This window comes from Sardina pilchardus, chromosome 1, assembly GCF_963854185.1.
Source record: "Sardina pilchardus chromosome 1, fSarPil1.1, whole genome shotgun sequence".
Lineage (NCBI taxonomy): Eukaryota > Metazoa > Chordata > Actinopteri > Clupeiformes > Clupeidae > Sardina > Sardina pilchardus.
This window is the reverse complement of record NC_084994.1, coordinates 30528717-30555100: the sequence shown is the minus strand read 5'-3', so window position 1 is coordinate 30555100 and position 26384 is coordinate 30528717. Positions and strand designations below refer to the sequence as shown.

Here is a 26384-nt window from a genome sequence, read left to right as displayed (position 1 = left end):
AAGGGGGAGGTCATGTGATAAACGCGGAAGAGGTGAAAACGAAAGTAAATCTGAGAGTCTGAAAAAAAAACTAGATTGCCTATTGGATCGTTTCTATCGGGTTTTATGAAGGTACGTGAGAGTAATAAATTACATTTAAGGTTGGTTGCTATTTTTGAGGTGATACTGTATATGATCTTGTGAACTGAAGATTGAAGACTAATTTTGAGGGTTCAAGAGACGCCAGTTTGATGCGTTTGAGAAATGACGCACTTTAATTTGTTGCTACTTTTACAATAGCCTACTTTTCCCTAACTTAACTCGAATTTGCTTTGGCGTAGGCTACAAGTAAAAGTGAAGAGAAGAGAAGAGGCGTATGCTGTCTAATGGTGTTTTCACACCGACAGCCTTTAGTCCGTTTTAATCAAGTGTGTTTGCGCCCTTGTTCCGGTTTGTTCGCGTCGCTGGGAATCTATCGAACTCTGTTGCGCTCCAGCTGCTGAGAGAGCAAATCTGTGATGGACAGGTCTAACGGTCTACTTGTAAATAATGTGTTATGGGAGTTAGGTTCACTGAATTGTGGATACAATTTGGTAAAATGATTTCCTGTTCAGTTCCAAAAGAAATGGCAATTCGCGCAGCTGGCATGCGAGGTTGGTCCTGATCGGTGGGCAAAAGGGGAGTCAGCGGCTACATGGGAACTTTTTTTTAAAGAAGCGGAGAGACAGGCTACTAACAACAATCTAAAGTCAAGGTCAGAATGGCTGTCAAAAAGGAGGGCAGGGTGATCCATTTTCCATAATGCTCCATCTGATCAAAAAAATGTTAAGACAACGAGTAAGCACACACACACACACACACACACACACACACACACACACACAGAGAGAGAGAGAGAGAGAGAGAGAGAGAGAGAGAGAGAGAGAGAGAGAGAGAGGTTGTGGTTCTATGACTGTGCTTTCATTTTGTGCATATGGTCACATTGTCTGTGCATGTAGTCACGTAGCTCTGACAGCTACAGTAGTTCCATGTTCCCTCTTCTCAAGGTTTTTTTTTATATATATATATCATATGACTTGTAGATTTGTAGCCTATTTACGTGAACCAACAGTGTATTCTGTAAAAACACATTAGAGGTGAGATATGTTAAAATGTGTTCATATAGGGGTAGACTGAGTACATTTGAGACATGTGTACAGTTGGGACACCTTAAATATCTTGCCTGCAAACCAAGCCTGATCTATGATTTTTGCTATACATGTGTGTTAGTGCCCTCTTTAATCATGGGAAATTTGGACACTGTGCATATCTCCTGTCCAAAGATATTGGCAAAAGTATTTTTACCATAGTGAGAATTTCACTTAACCATGTTCCTTCCACAGTGAATATCGTATTACTCCAATGTGACTGTTAGACTTTTCTTACATCATTGCAAAGGTCATTCTGTGCTCTACAAACTGACATATTTCATGACATCCTTTCATGCAAGGTTGTAGCATTATTTAGAAAAATGTGCAAGATGGTAGTAAGGGTACAGTTGACACACATTGTCTCAACTGTACCCGGGATAAAATCCCATTGGATTGCATGATGTTTATTTGTGCATATTATGATGGCATTTAGCCTATATAGAAGTGTCAATAAAATGAAAGTTTTTGATATTTAAACTATGTATTATTAATGAATATAGTTTATAACATGAAGACTTTAAGGATTACATCATAATTTGAAAATTAGCCATGATAAAACCAAGAAAAAAAGATATTTTCAGCTTTAAACATTTGTCCCTGCTTTATGTCTATCTGATGCCAATTTAGATAAAAAGAAAAATGGATTAAAATAAAAAGAAACACTCAGATTACAATTTTTAAAAGTTTGCTACAATTGCAGTGAATGCTAGTCAGCCTTCCAGCATTATGAATGGGCGTCTCAACTGTACGATGCTACTGTCTCAACTGTACTCATGTAATTATATATATGGGTACGGTTGAGACAAAATGCCACCTTGTGTTTATGAGTTAATTGTGAAAAATCTAAACAACTTACGGATATATACTTTGGGTTTCATTTTAGTGCACAGATCAAATATATACAGTACCTGGTAAAAACACAGTTATTTGCAGTGGCTTTTTACAGTCAAACGTTCAAGTGGTAATGGGGAAAGCAAAAACTGTCTCAACTGTACTCAGCCTACCCCTACAGTATGCCCCCAGGGTCCCAGAGTGTAGCACTGCTGGACATGCTTTTCAGAAAGGCTTTCAGAACATGTTTGATGATGGTGGAGGTTATTGTGCAATGTTTATAACAATATCAGTGGTATTAAATCAATGACTCAGGGTGTTGATAAATGTATATATTGTGAATGTGGATAATGCAGTGTGATTGTTTAATTAATAGTTGCAATTGGCAAATAAACTCTTTTGAGAGGTAGATAAACTCTAACAAGAGGAGGATATACTCTATTTCTGAAATTTCAGAGGTGGATAAACTGTGTTCACTTGCGTTTAGTCTCCACTACATCCTTGCCCGTGAGCGTTTAAGGGGGGTTCACATACTGTACAGCACAAGCGTCAGTCCTGTGCTATGAAACCCATTGTTGTCAAGAACTGGCCTGCCACAGCAGTGGCGGTTCTAGACTGAATTACTCCCCAGGCGAGATCCTCCACGAGCGCCCCCATGAGTGTTTTTTGACGCACTTTGCGTCAGTCGGGCTCATAGGGTTAAGCGCTCGTGCCGCCCCATACAAGATGCCGCCCCAGGCGACCGCCCGGTTCGCCCGTACCTAAAACCGCCACTGTGCCACAGAGCTGAACAAAGCGCAACACAAGTGCCATTTTGCCGCTTAGCTGCTCTTGCGTGGCCGCAGTCAAAGTTGAACCATATTGAGCTTTGACCACAGTGCACTGTAAATCATACAGTAGGTCTTTTAAATTGAGCCCAGCGGCAACCACAACCACAATCTTTGGGACATTACAGCAACCAAGAGCAACCTAGCGGTGAGCGCAGCACATTCCGCGTACAATTAGAACCCCCCTTAACAGGTGCAACAATTCGAAACCCCCATGTTATTTTCCTATAGAAAAATCGCAAGGTACCGGATCTTAAAGATGCCAACTGTTGTAGGTGAACTTCAGAGGTCTGTGTTCATGTTCCTCTGTACTTCCTCTTACTTGTCATTCCAGTGCTTCCCCTTCTTCTGTGAAGAGCTAAGACTTCTGTTATTGGTGGAGAAGAAATGGACCCACAGATCTGATTGGTCTGCACAGCTGATAAAACAGCTGATAAAAGTGAGCACTTCATGAGGAACCTTTCATCAGACATATTTTGCCCACCGACTCTTCCTAAAGAGGGCCACACAAATGCCTATATGCCTTCCTGTCTTTTCCTCTTTCTTTCTCTCTTCTCTTCCTTTAGTTAATGTGTTGATTGATTGATTGATTTATTGATTATTGATTAGGATGGATCACCCTCAAGAGGGTGAGGATGCTGTCAGTAGAAATCAGACAGACAGTGCAGCATGTGCCGTGCCCCTGAAGGATGAGGAGTCCGTTACTGATGGACAAGGACTACACAGTGCTGGGTGAGTTCACCAAAGTCCACACTAACACACACAGAGACAATACAATCTTTGGTGATGGTCAAGTGTGACTAATGTAAAAACTTCAAACTTCAAATCAACTCTTTGTTTTCTTGACTTTCTTCATTACCAGACCACAGACACACAGACCAGTGTCTCCAGTACCCAGCTGTGTTTCTATGAAGAGTGACCAGTCCATGGGGCAGCCTTTCCATTTCAGCAGTGAAGCGCCACAGCCTGATACCAAGTGAGATATTATAACATTTAACATGTAGCAGCAGGTTTAATATTTAGAGATGTAGTACATTTGATATAAAACAGCCTTAGATTTCATCAGCACTACGGATCATTTGTTTTGTGACAAGTGAAGCACTGACCACATTGTGTTAACATGTATTTCATTTTGTCCCTGTGGGCCGGTTTCCCGAAGCCTTCTTAACGCTACGTAGTTCGTAACCTCTATCTTAAGCTCTACCTTAAGTACCTCACGCATTTCCCGAAAGCTTCTTTGCTACAAATGTCTTTCGCACGTCGTTCGTTGGTAAGAGTGGTCTGGAGCACTCTTAGATCTCTCTTAGCTGCACCTTAGCAATGTTTCGACTCGCGACGCTAGTCGCCGCCACTGTACCCAACAGCAATTTCTGTTATGCATGCAACTCATATGATACAAAATCACTATTTTGGTTCGCCAATGATTTTATGTAAGTATGCTAATTTAGAAAATAGTTTCTGGGAATGTTTTCATACGAATATGAAACGTGCACGCATTTGAAAATAATTAAAAGCGCTTTGTTCTTTGCTTTCCCCCACCGTCCTACAATGTTAGGCCTAATGTGCGGGCTTGCTGTCATGTTTAATGTTAACCAAAGACACACAATACTGAATAAGGATGTTGGTCAATCGGCTGTGATTTAAAAAAAAGTCTACATAGCCTTTTTCAACTAGAAAAGCACAAACCTCCCCCAAGCAAACACATGTAGCCTACGCCTCCTGCATCCAGACGGTGATACGAATCACTCACAAAATTAAATAGTTTCTTCCTTGGGTCATTTCAGATATTCCATGGAAATTTAATCGAAATCCATCTTTAACTTTTAGAGTTAGCCTATCTTGCAAACAAACGGACAAACAAACAAACAAACAAACAAACTAGAAAAGCACTCAGAGAGCGCAGACCTCTGCTTTCAAACATGAAGCGTTTGAATCTTTTTATCCATGCGGGAAACAAAATAACACACCAACAAACAAACCCAGATGAATAAGTTCATCCACCTTGAAGTTGCGTGAATGTTGTGGGGGCGATAGGCTATTATAAGCAATGTTTTTGGTGCAAAGAACGCTTTCATAAGTCTGTCAAGCCTCCGCGTGAAATAAAAAATTGATTTCTGAGCAATCGATGTCACCTAATTCAGCACCTTCATGGTGCCTTATACGTCGGACGTAAGGAGCTTTTCATAAGAAGACTCCTAAGTGATAGTTCGGGAACCACGACTATAAAGGTAAACAACTTTGGTAAGTTATACCTTTGGAGTCTTCGTAGCTTGCTAAGAGTGAACGTTATCGGGAAACCGGCCCCTGGTTTGTCTAAACGAATGTACACTGGAGATTCCATTTAAATGACACAAAAGCTGGACCAGTTTAGGAGACACACACACACACACACACACACACACACACACACACACACACACACACACACACACATACACTCACTCACTCACTCACTCACTCACTCACACACACACACACACACACACACACACACACACACACACACACACACACACACACACACACACACACACACACACACACACACACACACACACAGTCTGCAGTGACAGTAATCAGAGATTGGTAGTGCTTTTCAATAGTGTGATTCTTCTTAAATCAGATAAAAGGCTCATGAGATTTCAAACCGTTTAACTTTTTTTCTCCTTCTGAGAAATGTGAGAATATTGGGTGTGTTCCAGGGAAAGTGTTTGGAACGTGTTCCACAAATATACCACACAAATGCACATCACTGATAGCACTGATGAAGTACATCTCTAATCCGTAACATGATTCGGATTATTAGGATGGGTGACAGAAAGCAGTCAGCTGGCCCAGATGACCAAACAAACAAGATGATGCCTGGTAAGATAACATAGTTTTGTAAACTGGGAACATATTTGAATGCACATATTCACCTGGGGCCTCATTTATAAACGATGTGTACGCACAAAAGAATGCGTACGCCTCATTCTACGCAAGCTTTGGTATTTATAAAAGGTGAACTTGACCGTAAAATGTGCGCACCTCCACGCAAGCTCTGACCCATGCGTACGCACAAAAAAAGGAAAAGCAGAAAGTGCGACCTCAGGAGGAAACAGGTACAACGACCCGAAATTGGTTCAATAATCGAAGTTTAACATAAACATAACATCGCGCAATGATGCGCATCAAAGACATAACTGCCATAACCTAATCCTCTTTAAAATCTAAAACGTAGTTGATTGTTGTTTTGTGCGCCCGTCAAAAAATCCATCTTATTTGAGGCAAGAAAGATATGTTGATAGGCTATACACATTGTATGTTTTGTGTTAATTATCCACTTATGGCTTTCGTGCATGTTGTGATGTTTGTCAATACAGTTTTTTACAATCACTTTGCTACTATTTTCAGAACCTTGATGTCATTTTTCAAAACTCTAGACACAAAACTCAAAACGGTTATCACTTCTAACACAGGCTGTCTAATGTTCAAAACATTGGATTTTGCATTCACATCTTGGAAGAAATATTGCACTTGCACAATCATTGGTTCAAAAAACAAATTTACTGTGAAATACCACTGAAACATAACTATAAATCACCCGCACACAAGCAACCGATAGTTTCATTGTGTCATTGTTCGTACAATCATTAGATATTGTAGAACAAACTAGGTGATACAGGTTTCATTATCCTCACATCCTGTGTAAATCCTAAAATAATTTGTAACAGTTTTTCGACCATTTCTAAACATTCAACCCTTTACTCATTCAAGTTATGTTGTAGGTGACAGTGGATATCCGCTGACACGGTGGCTGCTCATGCCATTTATGAACCCACAAACGGTCAATGAAGTTGCGTTTTTTGTCTTTCCCGCTACTTTCGGCATGTTGTCCACAGACATCAATATTCATTAAGGGCGTTTTGCTGAATATTTATGGGCAATTATGGGTGTTTCTTGAGGTACGCACAGGGAAATTGGCGTGGAACGTGCATGCGCACGGTTTTATAAATCAGAATATTTATGTGCGCACGCACTTCCTGAGTTTTGTGCGCACGCCATCTTTTGGCGTACATCCTGCGCAAATTTTTATAAATGAGGCCCCTGGGGCCTCATGTACAAAGACTTGCGTGGAATTCTTACTAAAACATTGCGTACGCGAAAATCTGGAAAGAAGCGTACACACGAAAAAATTCGGATGTATGAAACCATGCGTATGCAGCAATCCACGCAGCTTTCCTTTGTACATCCCAAATAACGTGAAATTAAGCGCACATGCACAATCATTATACTCCACCCTCTCTCCTCCCTCAATCACACTCATTTTAATATGCTAACTAGAAGGCCACTCGAAAACTCAGACATCCGCGAAGGCAAAATGGCTTATCCCACAATATTAATAAGAGTAAATAATAATTTGTGGATCCATCCGTTCTTGAACTTGCTACAAAATGTAATAATTTATATAATCAAATCGAAAAAGTTTTAAAAGTTTACTAACAGCGACTGCGAGGTAGAAGTGCTCTTATCAGACAACATGGTAAAGACACAGTAGCCTACGTCTTTATCATCTGTAATTAATACTGTAACAAAACAAAAAACAGTAGAGGCAGAGCGTGGCATTGGCTACAAGGGTCAGAGACCGTGGCAGATTCATTGGTCAGTCTGCAAGTGACAAGGTTCACATAACGCGGTTTGGTGGGCATTTCAAGCATTACAAAATAACTGCAATAATTAAAAGGTCATTAAATCACTCGTGTCCGAGTAAGAACACGCATCGCGCACCCATAGTAGAAGTTTATCCAGGCTTTGCCACGATGATTTCTGGATCATATTCCTATATTTTGCACAAGTGTGACAACAATAATGTGAATGCTTAGGCCTACTTCGAGGAAAGTCAAAGTAACCTATGCAGTCAGTCAGGGAAATTGCTTCAATTCGCACTAAGCTATTCACGCGGATCATCTTGTCCCATTTGTATTTTAATTGTTTTACTGAAAACTGTCGGAAATATGTGAAAACACCCGGAAAATGTTTTAGACATAGACATATGCGTGAAGCCGACCACATTCATCGCAGATTTCGAGGAAGGAAAGCTCTTCGAAATCTGAAATGTTTGATAAGCAAGTGAAAAAAATATAGGCACTATCTCTATACGTTTCATACCTAATTCTTGATATCCTCTGATAAGACTACAGTTTTAATTGCAGATATAGGCTGTTGCATAGTTTGGTAGGCTAGTATTAACGCATGTTGCATGGCCAATAATCTAGAAACATATGCCTATTTCGAAGTGCTATTTTGAATAGCCCACATTTCACAATATGCGGTGCAAATAAAGGCCTTGATTCTTGATCAACTAATGTTGTTGCGCTGCATTGCCTCTATGTGTCGCCAACTGACGATACACACTGGAAATGTGCGTACCCCAGGCATGAAGCTTGCGTGGAGGACCGCACATTCTCACGTTCAAGTCAGTCTTTGTACATCCGGACGTGAGCGTGAGAGTTTGCGTACGCAGCATTTTTGTGCGTACGCAAGCTTTGTACATGAGGCCCCAGGTCTTGACCTCAGTGCTCTACACAAGATAACTGACTGATGTGTATTTGTGCAGTGGGCAGAGGGAGCAACACACTTCAACCTTCAGTAATCCGCCAATGCATGCGAGAAACACTGGACGACCTGACTGATGAGTGCCTCAAAAGATTCAAGCATGTTTTACGGGATAATTATGAAATCCCATGGGGTAAGCTGGAGAAAGCTGACAGGGATGACATAGTGGAACAACTGGTAAATTACTGTGCTGAAGACTCGACTGAGGTCATGCTGAAGATCTTAAGGATCATGAAAAACAACCAGCTGGTCACAGACTTGGAGAGGAAATTAGGCAAAGGTAATAGGTAAAATGAGTAAAATGGACACATTAGCTTGATAAATAAATATCAAGCTTCTCATATATTGTGCTTCTGTAGTAATTTAATTATTTCTCTCTTCCCACCAGTGAATGCAAGACCTCAAAATAAAGGTAAGTGTTCAAACGGTAAGCTACACACATTAAGATAAAAATCTTGCCATCCATTAATTTTCTTCCCTTTACTATGTCATCTCCACTCCAGCAGAGGAAAAATCTTCATTTAAGCATCACCTTCAGTCCATCTCAAAAAAGAGGTGTTTCCTTGTACGTCAAGAGCTAGGCGATGAAAAACTACAAGACATCTACACTGACCTTTGCGTTGTAGAAGGACGCTCTGGAGAGGTCAACAGTGCACATGAAGTGTCAACAATTCACTTGAAACAAATTGAGACAAGGACATTCGTTGGGACCAAGAACAAAGTCAAGTTGTCAAACATATTCTCTGACCATTTCTATGCAGATGAACCTGTCACAAAGGTCTTGACTATGGGAATAGCCGGAGTGGGGAAAAGTGTTGCCGTGCAAAAGTTTGTGTTGGACTGGGCAGAAGACAGAGAGAATAAAAAAATAGAGTTGACTTTTGTTCTTCCATTTCGAGAGCTCAACTTGTACAAAGACGAGGTCCATAGCCTCTTTGACCTTCTTGTTAAATTTTACCCAGACCTTGAAGATTTGAGAGAATCCATTGACTTAAAAGGGACCGCAGTTCTTTTTGTATTTGATGGTTTAGATGAAAGCAGACTTGAGCTAAACTTCAGCAAGCAGATATGTGACCCAGAGGAAAAAGCATCAGTTGCCGTGTTAACAACAAGTCTAATAACTGGTAAACTGGTGCCTTCTGCACTCATCTGGGTAACAACGAGACCAGCTGCAGCCAACAAGGATTTGTGTGACCTTTTCGACTTGGTGACAGAGATCCAAGGTTTCAGTGAAAGCCACAGAGAGGAGTATTTTAAGAAGGTAATTCCAGAGAAAGCAGAACAAATTATAGCACATGTGAAATCAAAGAAAAGTCTCTACATAATGTGTCACATCCCAGTGTTCTGTCGGATCACAGCAGTGGTGCTTGGAGGAAAGGAAAAAGAGAAAAGAGTCTCCGACCAGGAAATGCCCAAAACGTTGACTGAAATGTACGCACAATTCAGTGTCTTTCAGATCACCAGAATGAAGAAATACCAAGAGGAGGAGATGAGCCCAGAGGAAAAAGGGCAGCTTCTTGTTAAACTTGGGAAACTAGCATTCAAACATCTGGAGAGTGGCACTCTGATATTCTATGAGAAGGATCTGACAGAATGTGAGATTGATGTAAATACAGGAGCATTGGAGGCTGGACTTTGTACGAAGATCTTCAAAAAAGAAAGTGCTATAAGTGGAAAGAGCATATTCAGCTTTGTGCACCTGAGTGTACAGGAATTTCTGGCAGCTCTTTACTTGCTCCATACACATGCAATTGACCAGGCGAATCTATTCATCAAGACTCCTTGGGAGAAGCTCAGATGGGTATTCAGAAAATCAAGGTTCGACCTGTACAAGATATCTTTGAAGAGAGCCTTACTAAGTGAAAATGGACAATTGGATCTTTGTGTGCGCTTCCTTCTTGGACTGGCTCCAATGTTGGAGCCTGAAGTCAGGTTCCCCCTGAATGATGTTCTGCCATGTTTGGGTGTCAGACACCTGAGCAAAAAGAAGACAGTGGAATACATCAAGAAAAAGATCAGCAAAAACATCCCACTGGAACGGATGATCAACCTTTTTCACTGTCTGAATGAACTTGGAGATGATTCACTGGTTGAGGAGATCAACAGGTAATCAACAAGATACTTTTTATTGATACTGTATCTATATTAATTGAAGTGCATAAGATGCTGATCTCAGATATTTGTCTGGGATGTTGAGATTGAGTTTGCTAATGTGGACCAAAAGCTATTGATAGAAAGCTAGAATTGATATTAATCACATTTAAAGCATTGTATAGTGAGAAAATAACTTGCTGACCCCCACTGATTTGAGATATATTCAGACATGTTCAAATACCGGTATGCATCTCTTCTGTTACACAGATACATGAGCTCAGCAGGCGAGGAGAAGAAACTGACTCCAGCCCAGTGTTCAGCTCTGGCGTACCTGCTGCTGATGTCAGCTGAAGAGCTGGAGGAGTTTGATCTGAAGAAATACCTGAGATCAGAGGAAGGACTCCACAGAATGCTCCCTGTAGTCAATGTCTCTAGGAGGGTTTGGTGAGTGAATTCTTTTTCTTACACTGATAACTTTGAGCATTACAGTAATGTTTTGACACATTGTGGGTCCTAAATTGAATGAAGGGCCAAGTCTAATTTAAGCTAATTTAATAACCGAGGAAAATCTATTGGCAAATACAGTATAACGCCTTGGGTAAAAACCCTAACAACAAACACTGATGAGTCAGATCACTTCTCCCATATGTCATTTGATAGCTACTGTATAGTTCATGCATGAGAACTTGGCCTTTTGATAGCCTGCTCGTTGCCCACCATTTAAATGGATAGTTTCAGAGGTGTTTTTTCCCCCAACACATTCTCTTGGTCTGTCTGTAAGGAAGTCCAACATCCAGCTGCACAGTAGGGTGTTGATGCCTAGAAGGCCACATTCTCTTACCAAGTGCTGGGGAATGGCTGTAATGAAGGCGGCGCTGAAGTCAGTGTAGAGCGTCTGCACATAACTGTTCTTACTGTATATTGGAAATGGGCCAGGCTCAGGTGAAGTGCTGCGCATAAGGCATCATCAGTGGCGCGCTAAGGGCGGTATGAAAACTCGAGTTGGTCAAGCGTTGCAGGTAGTCTGGATGTTTTGTGGTCCTTCCTTGGTCAGCCTTTCATTGCACTCATCATGATTCGAGTGAGTGCTATAGGATGGTAGTAGTCATTGAGTGTTGATGTGTTGATGTCAAGACAGAGTACTTCATTGTCCAGGGGCCCGTTGCACAAAAGCAGAATTAAGATATCCGGGATAAGTTACTGAGCTGCGCTCAATGAATCCAAAACAAGAGCATACCGGCTTAATTGGTTGCACAAAGACCAATCCAGGATGAGCAGACACAGATTCATCAAGCCAGGTGTAAGTTATCCGGTATGTGTGCGCGTTCTCGTTTCTCCCCCAAATAACTCACGGTTGGAATAAAAAAGACGCGAAAAATAGCGTCTTGCACATAAAGTGAATAACCGCTTTTGATATAGACTAACAACGAGGTAAAGTTTTACTTTATTGGATGATTATGATTATTTCTGTCACATAGCGGGAGTAGGTGTGGCAGATCAACTGAATGCAAATTTACGTATGCACCCACGTGTGTGAGAGCTTCCTTGTCTCGGCACGCAACGTCATTAAGGAAGCCCTTTGCCACCGCAAAGATGCACAAAGTATCTTAATTTGTCTTAAAAGCCGAATTAGTTGAAAACACCTTCGAAAAATGTCCCCTCCACTTCCAATCAACTACTACAGCAGCCTATTCATCAAACATCTGTCAAAAAAGAAGCAAACAACGAGTAGGCCTAATATATTATTAATTATAAGGCCACAATAATTTAAATGACATCCATATGGTATTAGGCAGACATTCTGCTGTGTTTTGAGAGTAAATGCATGTAGCAAATAATATATAAATGGAATCTACAGCTCTTTAAAAAAAATCACGTGGAGGTCTCATTTGAATGACAGCTAGCTGAACCAATCAGATAATGTAATTACCATTAGAATCAACTTATCTTGGCTGTTAGCCTGGTCAGGAGCAGGCTAGCTCCACAGAATAAATCGCCATGGTAACTTATACCATAACATATCCTGCTGCCCCCTATCCCGCTTTTGTGCAACTGGATCACGGATAAATTGAGCCAGGATAACCAAGATATCCCGGGTTAATCCCTTATCCTAGTTTTGTGCAATAGGCCCCAGATTGTGAGGGGCTTTCATTGTTGTTATTGTTGTTTTCCTCAGACTGGCTGATGTAGGTGTTATTTGTGTGATCCATTTGTTCATCATGCTTGGAAGTAGTAAGTGGTCTGAAAAAAAAAGAGTTATGCAAAATTACGTGATGGCACACCCCCCTAATGTCATTTGATGAGAAGTGATTTCGTATCAAAGTTCACAACGAGTTCTTACGAAAAGGAAGTTTTGTCATTGTTGTCATGTTACGGGTTGTCACAAGCTGTCAGCATGTGCAAATGGATCGCACAATAAGTGTATTGAGGAGGTCGGTGTTGTCATCACTGGGTGGTGGTTGGGACCTGTAGTCTGTGATGGACTTGCCACAAGTGCCTGAGGTCTTTGGAGTCCTTTTCTGTCCATTAGTAGTAGCTTGAAAAGTTGTGGGTTCAATTCCACTGTTGTGCCCTTAAGTAAGGTGCTTAACCTTAAGTCACTGTGGGGAGAATGCCCCTTGTAATTGAATTGGCACATATAAGTCTCTTTGCATAAAAGTATGCTAAATAAATCCATGTGGTGGCCTCATTCAGGGTCAGGAAGCAAACTGAGGTGTGAATTACTTCAATCAATTGTTTTGTGGACATGGGTGCAGGCCACCGATAATCATCACAGACAAGGGGGAGAGATTTTGAGTTTGTTTTACGTGCTTCGTTATTGATTCGTATGGAAATGAAGATTGAATGCTGCTTCAACAAAACATATTTTTGTCTACCAACACCCTTATATTTTTCTTACACATTACCTGTATTGTTAAACAGGCTAAATCAGTGTCACCTCTCTAAAGCAAGCTGTGAAGTGATGGCATCAGTGCTACAAAGGACCCCTACCCATCTGAGAGAACTGGACATGAGTGACAATGACCTGCAGGATGAAGGAGTGGAGTTGCTCTGTGTGGGACTAAGAGAACCGCAATGCAAGTTGGAGACACTGAGGTCAGTTGACAAATGTAATGCAAGTACCCCTGCAAATCTCCCTCAAGTATCCTTTCCTCTCCAAAAAAAAAAAAATCTCAGTTAGGTCTGATCAAGCTACCTACTGCCCTACCAAAGTTCAGCACAGCCCACATCCACAGTGAATGAGTCAATTCCCAGTTCCACACAGGTGTATAAGGAAGACCCAGCAGGTCTTTGGAGTCATTTTCTGTCCATTAGCATGCTTTGCTAATATCACACCCTGATTCAGGTTAACTCTAGCTGATCTGAGAATGTCTGAGAATGTCTCCTTGAGGGCAGCAAGTGGAAATGTGTTAGCCTAGAAATCTAGACGCCCCTAGCGGCAGCAGATGTAATTTGGCTGGCGGGGCAGTCTAGGCACGATCCATTAAAGCGTAAGTTTGGCAGAAAATGAAAATAAAGCTATTTTCTGAATGAAAATACATCAACTAAGCCGTGGAGGAAGTAATTTTCGCTCATCACGCAGTACAGAGCTAGCACTGGCAGGACCTACAGCCCAAAATCGCAAACAGTGGGTCAGCATTGGGCTTTCAGCCATGCGCTTTCAAAATCGCATTTTTAAACCACTAACATTGCTCAAAACAGCGGCAAACCTCGTCAGCACCTTGCTCTAGGTGTCTACACATAAAACGAAGCACCAATCAATTGCGTTTTATTGGAATGAAGACTGAATGCTGCATCAACCAATGAAACATAATTTTCCCTACCAACACCCTTGTATATTTCTTACTCCTACATCACCTGTATTTGTTAAACAGGCTAAATCAGTGTCAACTCTCTAAAGTAAGCTGTGAAATGATGGCATCAGTGCTACAGAGGACACCTTCCCATCTGAGAGAACTGGACATGAGTGCCAATGACCTGCAGGATGAAGGAGTGAAGCTGCTCTGTGTGGGACTAAGAGATCCACAATGCAAGTTGGAGACACTGAGGTCAGTTATAAGGGATATGCAGTGTTATGTGGGCATAGATTGTTTTCAAAATAAATGTGTGTTTTGTGAGTTGTCTGATCACGGAGAATGGCTGTGCTGTCTTGTCATCTGGCCTCAAATCAAATCCCTTTGCCTGCCTAAAGTCAAGCTTTGTGTCCGAATATTATTAGAAAGTATGTTTTTCTTAATATATTAATGGAATCATCAGTCATAATTACTGAATGAATTTGCTAGATAATGTTTTTCCCTTCTCTAATAATGACTAAAGATTATCTTTTCAGATTGTCTCTTTGTCAGATCACCCAGAAGGGCTGTTCTCTCTTGTCCTCTGCCCTCAAATCAAACCCCTCCTACCTGAAACAACTGGATCTGAGCTACAATCACCCAGGAGACGCAGGTGTCAGAGAGCTCACGGAGAGACTGAATGATCCCGACTGTAAACTAGAGGCTTTCAGGTGAGTTCTGGGTGTTTGTCTGAGTTTGATGAGGTTCTAGTGGAGCTGGTCATCCATTTGCATCCTCTGTTGGAGATCGTTCTGATATTCTCATGTTTCCACATGGTCTTCTCCCATGTATTAAACTGGGCATGTCATGGCCCCTTTAGAGTTGCAGGTAAAAATCACACATAAGCCTCCTCAATAGTTTACACTTCTACAGTTCATAACACCACACCATCTACCCAGGCAACAGATCGTTAAGACAGCTTGCACAGTGACTTACTGAAGGGCGATGGAGAATAGCATCCTCACCACACACAGAGCTGTAAAACACACTTAAATACTAAAATGAGCATCACAACTGTCCATGTCTAACCCCCAGTGTACACTATCATCACGCTATCCAGCTATTCTTTCGTCTGACTGATTTATGGCTCCCGTTGACACTCATTCATCCCAGAAAACGATATTTCGAAAATGTGCTCAAACAAATGGAACAAATTGAATTTGTCAGCAACCATTTCAATTTAATAATGATAAAGTAGATTTTTGTGGAAGATACTGTATACATGTATATGGCAAGAATAACAGAAATCCACTGGAGCAATGTGGAAAAGTTTGGACGAGTATATTGAGGCAGATGCACTTGACTGGTCTCACTGGTCTGAGTATGCTCAGCTCAGACGGGGCCATGGCTATGACTGGGAATAACAGTGGAGTGACAGCTCTCATCAAGCAGGAATCCCCAGATGTCATTTTCATAAAGTGTAGGACTATGCTCCATCACAAAGCGTCTGTAGCTAAATAGATATGAGTTTAATTTCGTTCTACATTTGCCATAGTATTTTCATGGGTTTAATTAGACATCCTTCAAAAGGGGGGCTTTGGCCAGAACCTTGGTGTTTGGGGGGGCGGTTTGGGAACTCCTGCTTTAAACAGACAGGCACAAAGCAAATGAAATACATTAAATTACATTACATTACATTACATTAACTTTTTTGCAATTGTTCACTCTTAAATTTATTATTGTATTGTTTTTATTTGTATGCCACTTTGGATAAAGGTGTCTGTCAAATAGCCATAACCATATGTTTAATGGCCACTAGATGGCTTCATTTTCCTAAAAGGACCAAATTGCAGTGAAATTTCGTCATCTGGTGGCCATTGTAGTAAATGCACAATTGAAATTTCTCCACATTGTTCCAGTGTATTTCTATTATTCTTGCCATACTTCTTTTAAACACTGTCCTCGTGATTGACCAGAAATGTGCCAAAGTGTCCTATTGACTGGCCTTTACATGAGAAACATGTTTCAGTGCCTATAGTGGCACTTCAAACAATTATTATTATATGAGGAATGGGTCTAGAAGGTGCCCCTTAAAATGGTCTGTACTTAGCGTTCCCAGGGGCACAAGATACTGCCTGCACGTGAGAAAAGATGCATTGAATTGAAGTCTGTTATGTTTTTGAAGAATTAGCTTGTTTGAAATATCTGGTCAAAACAGCCTGTCTGAATGTACACTATTCGGACCTGACTAGTTCCTGAGTCTCACAACAGTGCAGTTACAAACAGCAGAACCCAAATGCAATGTGGTCCTGAGCAGTGCTGTTGTCATACCACACTATTAGGCTGTTTGTTTGGTAACACACTCTCAACACCTGGAGAAGTATGTGGAAGGACTTCCATGAAGTCCAGCTGTTGGTGGTGATTCTAGATGAGCTGATCTGTGTTGTACGACCATGTGAGGTCCTCACTGATGTGACCTATGAGGAATTTAAAGGAGCCCAGCTTGCCCACTGCAGACCAGTTTCAGCATAATGGCACTGCATGTTTAAAAAGTGTAGACTGAAATTGAACTGTTTGATGGCATCCAATCACAGGGAGATGATTTTAGTTCCCATAGCAGCATGTCACTGAGCTTGACACTTGTGAACGCTGTCTCATCACCATCAGGGATTCAGCCAGTGAGGAAGTTGATGATCCACTTGCAGAGGGAGTGTATAAGGCCCAGCACGAGAAGTTAGTTAGTTTGAAGGGGCTGATGCTGTTGAATGCTGAGATGGAGTGAGTGAATAGCATTCTAACATGGCTGTGTTTATATGCAGTGGAAATCCCTGCATGATCTGATGGGCTTATAAGAAAATTGAAGAGTTTTTGTGTGTGTGTGTGTGTGTGTGTGTGTGTGTGTGTGTGTGTGTGTGTGTGTGTGTGTGTGTGTGTGTGTGTGTGTGTGTGTGTGTGTGTGTGTGTGTGTGTGTGTGTGTGTGTGTGTGTGTGTGTGTGTCTGTGTCTGTGTCTGTGTCTGTGTCTGTGTCTGTGTTGGTGGTGTAAAATAACTTGATGTGTGTATCTTTATCTCTCTCTCTTCTCTATCTTTCCCTCTCTGTGTGTGTATGTATTTCATCAACCGTTTTTTATTCAGGGAAAATTGACTGAGCATCAAGCTCTTTTACAGCAATGCCCTGAGTCACAAAACATATAACAACAATAATCAAAATAATAAAACAAGAATAAGAAAAACATACAAAAAGCAAATAATTGAACTTTTTTTTTTTTTTTTTTTTTTTTTAAATACTGACACAAAATAGCCAGGTGCCAGACAGAGCGGCGTATTCGCACAGCGTTCCTGTACAGACATCAAGACAGACATTAGACAACCACTACAAACATAGCGCATTTCACGTGCACAGAGTACAACCCAAAGATTCTAGAACAGAGCTCTGTTCTAGAATCTTTTGTACAACCCATACACAGACAGTGCCGAACGGAGTGGCGTAGTCGCCAGTGTACCCGTGGCAACAAAGAACAAACAAATTTACAAAATAACAAGACACAAGACAAAAGATGCCGGACGGAGCGCCGTAATCGCCTGCGTACCCGACGGACACCAAGACATACATACAAAGACATACAAAGACAGACACCAAACAACAATTAACATATAATAAAATAACATAGATTAACGAAAAACACTTGCAACACTAGGCAAAATTGGCATGTCGGACGGAGCGGCGTAAGGCTACCCTTGACACAGACATACAAGACAGACAAATAAACAAAAGTCAAATAAATAATAAAACAAACAAAAACAGAAAAGTCCACGTTAAAGTAGCCTAGTCCAACTGACTGCATCCAAAGTCCCATGGCATTGATGGCGCATAGCTTAATCCGGAGCGGAGGGTTCAACGGCGCTTCACAGGCCGTATTTATTCAAAGAGGCGATACTTCTGGAGAAATGTTTAGTTTGTGTGTGTGTGTGTGTTTGTGTGTGTGTAGGATACATAAAAAGTAGTGGTAGACTCACCATATGACGATCAGTCTATTTGAGTGGATAAATACACACACTAACACACTAAGTCCATTTACTAACACACTAAGTCACTTTGCTTTATGACAAAGCTACTCTTGAGAAATACTGTGCTTGATATACAGACTCTAAAGTCTTAGTTCACATACTAATCTCAGTTTTGTGTCAAACCTGTATTTTATTCTCATCCTTCTTAAGGTACGACTATGGAGGAGAGTTCAGGATTAAACCAGGACCAAGAAAATGTGAGTGATTTACATGGAAGTATTAAGTTGTGTGAGTGAGAGTTTGTGTGTGTGTGCGTGCCGTGTGTGCGTGCGTGCGTGTTGATCTACCATCCACACCCTCTCTTTCTCTCTTGTGAACCTCTCGCACACTCACTCACAAAGTCACATTCCATGAATCTCTCTCCATGGAGGAGTGTGCATGATTAAACCAGGACTGAGGAAATGTGAGTGATTTTACTTTTCCTGAAAAAGAGCCATGCACATGATTTACATGGAAGCATTGTGTGAGTTACCCCTTTGTTACAGAAGCACCTTCACAGCTAAATGAAGTTCCCTTGATTAGCACGTGTAATACTACCCTCACCAACCCATCTGTACTGAAGTTGTTGGAGGAAAGGTTGAGTGTTGTGAGTGTGGAATGAAGGGGGAAGTTTAGAGCAGCACAACACAAGACTGAGGGAGAAAAAGTAGAAAGAAAAAATCACAGTGATCTGATTTCAGACTCTGATAACAACCTTGGTGAATATTAAACACACATGTGTTCATAGGGAATGGAGGGGAGAGATGTAGAGCAGTAGCCTAGAAATCTAGACGCACCCTAGCGGCCAAAAATATTTTTGCCTAGCGGGATGGGTCGCACCGTTGAGGCCAAGCCTGCGCTAGGCACAAGGCCAGCCTAGCCAATCAGAACGCTCTATCTGTGTACGGAGTCCTTGAGCCCGCCTTAGCTCACCTTCGGCTTCCGATATTGAAGCCAGGGGGCTGGACCATGCGTCCTCGTTCAACGAGTTGGGTGTGAGACCGTGTTGTACAACCATACAGTAGAGAAAAACAAAAGATGGATGAGGCTAACGAAGCGCGCTCGTTTGAATCGGCTTTGGAAGAGTTAGACTTGGGCTTTTCTTTGAAGGTTGAGCAGAAAGAAGCACTCAAGTCATTTGTTTTAAAGAAGGATGTATTTGCCGTTTTGCCGTCCGGCTACGATTGGTCACAAATGCTGGCCTATTACGTGCAGAGGCAGTTTGAAAGACAACTGTTCATTCCACCCACAGGCTTCAGCTCTGTGAATGGTCCGACCCCAGACTATACATTTCTGTGTAGTTTGGCTTGCCAGGCTAGTAGAGCAGTGGACTAGTGATTGAATGCCATTCTCTGCTGCTTTACAGGTGCAGTGCTATGATGGGTCAGGTCAGGTCACTTTATTGATACCCATAGGTAAACTAGGTTTACAGTCGAATCCTAAGATCAAACCTGTTATACTAAAACATTCTGACGTAAATCATGCCAACATGGCAGGTGACAACCCTTGTTCAAAACCGACTCTGACCGGATGGCAGAACCCACCCACATGCTATGTCCTTCGGCCCATGTTATCACTGATGTTCCCGAGCTACAAGGCCTTGGTGGTAAACAGGCCTAAATGCCCTAATGTCTGGCCTTCTGGCACCAGAGACCTGATTTCAGACTCTGATGACTGCCTTGTTGAGTATTAAACACACATGTGTTCATAGGGAATGGAGGGGAGAGATGTAGAGCAGGGACTGGCAAAGACAATCTTAGTGAATTATTGAATGGCATTCCCTGCTGCTTTACAGGTGTAGTGTCATGACGGGTCAGGTCATTGGGTATACTACAGGTAAATTAGGTTTACAAGAGGCAGGACATCCTCAAAACATCATGTTACAGTAGCCAGACATCAGAGAGACGGCAGACAGGAGGAAGGAGAACTTGTACAGCATGACAGGCCCCTGGCAGCCTATATAGGCTTGTAGCAGCAGATGACCTCAGGGTCCTGGAGTCATGCAGGTCATGGAGTGATGGCAGATCACAGCCAATCATCCTCTCAATGCAACAAAGGATATGCTGCAGTCTGCTCTTATCGTTGGCAGTGGATGCAGCGCACCAGGTAGTGATAGAGCAGGTTAGGATGGACTTAATGATGGCAGTGTAAAAGTGCACCATCATGTGCTTTGGCAGGTTGTCACAGCAATATACATCCTGGTTGCAGTGTAGCAAGTGTGAAATTAACAGAGTAGGTAGAATTTAACAAGTAAGTAGTGACCATGGCAATGCATAAAGCATAGCATATCATAAAAGAAATAAGGCAGCACATGTGGGCAATAAAGACCCACAGGCCATTTAGAATTCTGACAGCTTTGGGGGGGGGGGGGGGGGGGGGGGGCTGTCTCTGAATGGTGTAGTGTGGGTGGTAATGCTCTGGTAGCTCTTACCAGGGGAAAGCAGGAGTGAGCTGGGTGGATGGCATCCTTATGTGTGGAGTAGATCGTTTGAAGTTAATAGAGGGCTATGGTGGTAGAATAGTACCATATTTCACATGCTAAATCAGACATCCTCACAAGCATATTATATTGCATATTAATTCACATGCGTAGGTACAGCAGCGAGTGAGTAAAGAACAGCTGTTATGTGAGACACAAAACAACTACTGGGGGCCATACGCTCTCCAAGATGAGTTCTGCTCTCTCTCTCTTGAAGTACAGCTTTGCTCGTGTGGGTTGACTTTTGATAGTTTGGGGGAGAGAACCAAGGGAAGCACTGGCCCTCTTGTGATTGGTCATTTTTCAACATGAAGTAATTTACTGCTTACTGTTTTTGTGAGTGTGTGTGTGTTTGTGTGTGCGCATATTTGCGCTTTCATGACTGTTTGTCTGTGAGTGTGTGTGATTTTCTATTTGTGTGTCCCTCTGTTTGCGTGAGTGTGTTTGTGTTTGTGTGTGTGTGTGTGTGTGTGTTTCCTGTTCTTCCTGTTCTTCCTGCTCACTGTTGCTGCTTACTCTGTTTCTCTGTGTGTGTGTGTGTGTGTGTGTGTGTGTGTGTGTGTTTGTGTTCCCGTTTTTCCTGCTCACTGTGTTTGCTCCTACTCTGTTTCTCTGTGTGTGTGTGTGTGTGCTCTAGTAGAACTTACCAGAGGGAAGAAGAGAGAATAGGGAGTGAGCTGGGTGGCTGGCATTCTTGATGATTGACTCAGCCCTCCTCTGACAGCGTGTGGAGGCTGCTCAGACCCAGGTCTCTTGATGGCACAACAGTGTTAACCCATTTAATCCCAACGGTCACAATTGTGACCGATTTTTTTTTTTTGCTTCTGTGCCTTTACAGATGTCATTGTATGAAGTATCAATACATTTTCCCCAAAAATGGAAACCTGAAAGGGTCTCAGTTAAATATGTGAAGTGCCAAATGTGTAGTGTAATTTGTCACATGGTCAGAGCTGCTTATGTTTTGGTTGCACCCTGAACAGAAAATTTCCACCCAAAAGCTCCCAAACTAAAGCTTAGAAAAGTATGTTTATGTAAAAATAGGTCAAAGAGTTTGGGTACACATAATCTTTAAGGTGTCTAGTATGGAGGGATGCAAATGAAATATGTGAACTTTGTTCAGCGTTCTCATAGCATGAGTGAACATGAAGACGGTCACAATTGTGACCGCTAGGCAACTACAGAGTCAGATTTTGGGGATTTTCTCTTTTTTTGACACATTTCTTTGTCCAATCATCTAATTTCCAATAAATTCCAAACAGAGATGATATGGGGACATTGTCCCAGGTCTGTTATTTACATTTAAATGTGTATCACAATACAATACTCAACATTGCCTCAGCAATTCTCTGCTATATTCTAAGTGTGCCGATGTTTACATAGAGAAGCCATTGTATCACACTATTATACATAGCTATTGTAATAGCTAATTTTCTATGTTGTTCTTTTTCTTAATTTTACTTTCAGTAATGTCCTACACATATAAGATCTAACTGACTGTCCAGATTTTACAATCATACCTCAAAAACAGTAAATCATTGTCCCCATTGACTATATTCCTACAGTATATATTCCTATATTGCATATGTCACAGGTGGTGGGGGTTGTAATCAACTCGCCAGTCAGCCTGTTGAAGGCAAATTGGCTGAATGTATGCAAAGACTTGCAATAGACATGAACAACCTTACCAGAAAATATATTCCCCACCCCTTTCCCAACAGCCCCCCAACCCACCCCCCAACACACACACTTATGCACAGTAAAGGGCCTATGTCACAGGGGCCAGGCAGACAAACCAGAAGCACAGCTTCATGTGATCAAAAATAATTGTCTCATCAATCTGTCCTGACACTACTGTATGTCCACGTTACAGACTGTGTCCTATTATGTATTTAGAACCTTACTTAATCCAGTAGTAAAATGAATTAAATTGAGCAATATAATGGATATCACACCGTTCTGACACTAGATTAGGCCAATAACTGAGGTCAGAGCAGGCTCCTATGCTCCTCAGGGTTATTTGGGATCAGGGACAGGGGTCCTGTGTTCTCCAGGTCAAGCATTGTATGTTTCCAGGGTCCTCCAGCATTATAAAGCACATAGTAGATACCCGAATGAGCATAGGTCCCAGGATATAGGACACTGGGGACATAGAGCCTTATGAATATGAGGCCTTTGGAGCAAAGGGACCAGGTAACTTAGGATGTCACTTCATGTGTGTTCACTAATTCACGGATGGGATAAATGCAGAAACCAAATTTCTTGTGTACGCAAGTATACTTGGCTTAAAAACTTGATTTACAATAATAAACAGACAAACGACATCTCTTTTTGCAACATGTGGTGGTTGTTGCATTGTGGTATATAGTTGATATAGATGATATAATGGCTTTTCTATGTAAACATGGTAAGGTTGTTCATGTCTATTGCAGGTCTCAGCATACATTTAGGCATTATGCCTCTATCAGGCTGACTGGCGAGTTGATTATACCCCCCACCACCTAGTTTGTATATGTGACATATGTAAAATAGTAGTCAATGAGGACAATGATTTACTGTTTTTGAGGTATGATTATCAAATCTGGACAGTCAGTTAGATCTGATATGTGTAGGTAATGACTGAAAGTAAAATTAAGATAAAGAACAGCATAGAAAATCAGCTATTACAATAGCTATGTATAATAGTGTGATATAATGGCTTCTCTATGTAAAAATCGGCACACTTAGAATATAGCAGAGAATTGCAGAGGCAATGTTGAGTATTGTATTGTGATACACATTTAAATGTAAATAACAGACCTGGGACAATGTCCCCATATCATCTCTGTTTGGAATTTATTAGAAATTAGATGATTGGACAAAGAAATGTGTCAAAAAAAGAGAAAATCCCCAAAATCTGACTCTGTAGTTGCCTAGCGGTCACAATTGTGACCGAAAATAAAACACTCCTTTTCACCCACTTTTTTATTAAAATTTTAAAAAATAGTAATTGATTACTTCAAAGGGTTACTCAAGACACATGATTTTGATATTTTCATGTCTGGGAAAAATTTGGGATTAAACGGGTTAAAGGCAGAGCTGTAGTCAATGAACAGCATCTTGACAGGTGTTTTTCTTGTCCAGGTGAGCTAGGGCAGTGTGCAAGGTGATGGAGATGGCTTCATCTACATATCTGTTGTGCTTGTATGCAAACTGAAGTTGATCCAGGAAAAGCAGGGAGGTGTTTATTGATGTAGGCTGCAACCAGTCTCTCCAGGCACTTCATCACCACGGAGGTTAGGGCGATGGGCCGGTAGTCATTCAGGCAAGAAACAGCACTTTTCTTGGGCACTGGCACAATCAGTGTCTTTTTGAAACACACAGGCACTGTGCACCAGGACAGAGACAAGTTGAAGATGTCAGTGTAGACTTGTGACAGCTGAGTGGCGCACGTCTTGAGGACATGAGACGGGATGCCATCAGCGCCGGCAGCTTTGTGAATTTTAAAAGTTTTGCTGACTTCAGCCTGTGTCACCTGTAAGATGTCTCCTCCTACCGGGTTAGGGTCGCGAGACTCAAAGCGAGTATAGAATTCATGTGTGTCTATGTGTGTCTATGGCGGTTATAGTCTGTAAGACTATGTTCCTGCTTACTGTGTTTTCTACCAGAGCATGTACACACACACACACACACACACAGACACACACAGACATACACAGACACACACACAGACACACACACACAGACACACACAGACACAGACACACACACACACACACACACACACACACACACACACACACACACACACAGAGAGAAAAGAGGGAGTGACTCAGCCCTCCCCTAACATTTGGAACTGAAGAATTGGGAGATGTCCCCTCCTACTGGAAGTGTACCTTCATCCACCGGGTTAGAGTAACAAGGCTCAAAACGAGCACATCATTTATTTAGCTCGTCCGGAACCGAGGCGGGGGTAAGAGCTGGTGTCGCTTTATAGTCCGTCCACTTTTACAGTCACTTCCACAGGCGACAGAGGTCATTCTCCAACTCATTCCCATGCTCTTTATTGCTTTTATCGCTTTTATTGCATTTCATTGGAAATAACGTGGTCCTCTCCCTCAGTCTCAGATAAACAGAGTGGTCTACCCAGGACTTCTGGTTGGGAAAGGATCAGACAGTATGGGAAGGCACACACAAGTCCATGCAGGACCTGATGTAGTCCGTCATAGAATCAGTGTACTCGTCCAGCTCCGCCGAGGAGTCTTTGAACACAGACCAGTCAGTTGTGTCAAAGCAGTTCTGAAGTTCAGACTCGTGTTCTGCAGACCAGAATTAAACTTCACTCACTGCTGGTTGCTCATGGTTTAGCTCTGGTTTGTAGGCCGGCAGCAGGAGCACCGACAAATGGTGCGATTTACCAAAGTGTGTGTGTGGTACAGACCCGTATGAGTCTTTCAGTGGGGTTTAGCAGTGGTCAAGGGTCCGATCGCCCCTGGTGGGACAGGTGCTGGTGGTACTTGAGAAGGTCTGTTTTCAGGTTGCAGTGATTGATGTCACCTGTTATGATGGGGATTGCTTCCTGGTGCTGACTCTCTTGATTGCAGATGTGAACATACAGTTCAAGTGCCGCTGCAGCAGGGGCGTCTGGTGGAATGTAAACAGCTGTGAGAAGTGCAGAGGGAAACTCTCTCAGCAGGTAAAACGGACGCCATTTAATAGTCAGATACTCCACAACTGGGGAACATGACTGTGAGACCGTTTCCAGGCTCATGCACCAACACTTCAGGGTTTCCCGCAGCGCTTTCCTGATAAGGCGGACGCCTTAACAACACAGGGCTGCCGCCTTAACTAGCGTCTTCAATAAATAAATAAATAAATATTATGTATAGTGATATTCGCCGTATTACTCTGTCATGTTTTCTCCCTGTCATTCCAAACCGTAGCCGCTAGTCTCCCTTCTCTGTAGAACGCATAAAAAAATAAACTTTTTCAAATCGAGTTGGCCTATGCGCACAGGCGACGCGCTCATTCAGCATGAGTATTTAATATCAGGTTCCACTGCCACGCATATCTCAGAGTGACTGCAAACACAGCCTAAACCTAGCTAGATTTGACGACTCTCACAGGAATGGTTCTCCGTTGAATCTACCAAATGTGTGGGATGAGCGGCATAACACTTTTGAGCGCAAATCTTTTTTTTTTTTTTTTATCACTCGTCTATGAATGCACAGCCCACTGCATCTTGTAATTTGTTGTGACAAACACTTGTGCCATCTAGCCTACAGCTAACAACAACTTGTGACGGCTATTCATTCACGTGTTGTAAAATTCTGAAATTGTCTGAGGTTTACACAGGCTAGTTTAAACTTTAAAATGTAGCCTCTTGTCTCCCATGCCAGTTTCATTCATCCCGACCGGGCGGGACGCACGTTTCCGTTTTGTAGAAATAATTCCTGAATGTTTTTGTTCAGAGCTGAACATGCAACTGTATTTGACAGATGACAGATTTGGTTGCTAGTGACAAAATATTAGCGTTCAATGCGGTACGATCTCGCTAATTATGTTTTAAAAAGCATTAAAAACGTTCCTGCT

The 26384-nt window shown here is 42.0% G+C and overlaps 2 protein-coding genes across 2 annotated transcripts in view; both read left to right on the top strand.

Moving 5' to 3' along the window:
• LOC134088012 (protein NLRC5-like) overlaps nt 1-26384 on the top strand; it is a 116538-nt gene that overhangs the window by 81564 nt on the left and 8590 nt on the right. Inside the window, exons 24-25 of the mRNA XM_062541900.1 lie at nt 14847-15020; nt 18509-18555. Coding sequence (XP_062397884.1) covers nt 14847-15020; nt 18509-18555 — 221 coding nt within the window. The remainder of the gene's footprint in view (nt 1-14846; nt 15021-18508; nt 18556-26384) is intronic.
• On the top strand, nt 40-9992 carry LOC134088032 (NACHT, LRR and PYD domains-containing protein 6-like). Its single transcript, XM_062541925.1, has 9 exons — nt 40-111; nt 3162-3266; nt 3437-3559; nt 3690-3803; nt 5634-5692; nt 8424-8702; nt 8811-8834; nt 8926-9683; nt 9869-9992. Exons 3-9 carry the CDS (start codon nt 3438-3440, stop codon nt 9944-9946), a joined length of 1434 nt encoding a protein of 477 aa, XP_062397909.1. The 5' UTR covers nt 40-111; nt 3162-3266; nt 3437; the 3' UTR covers nt 9947-9992.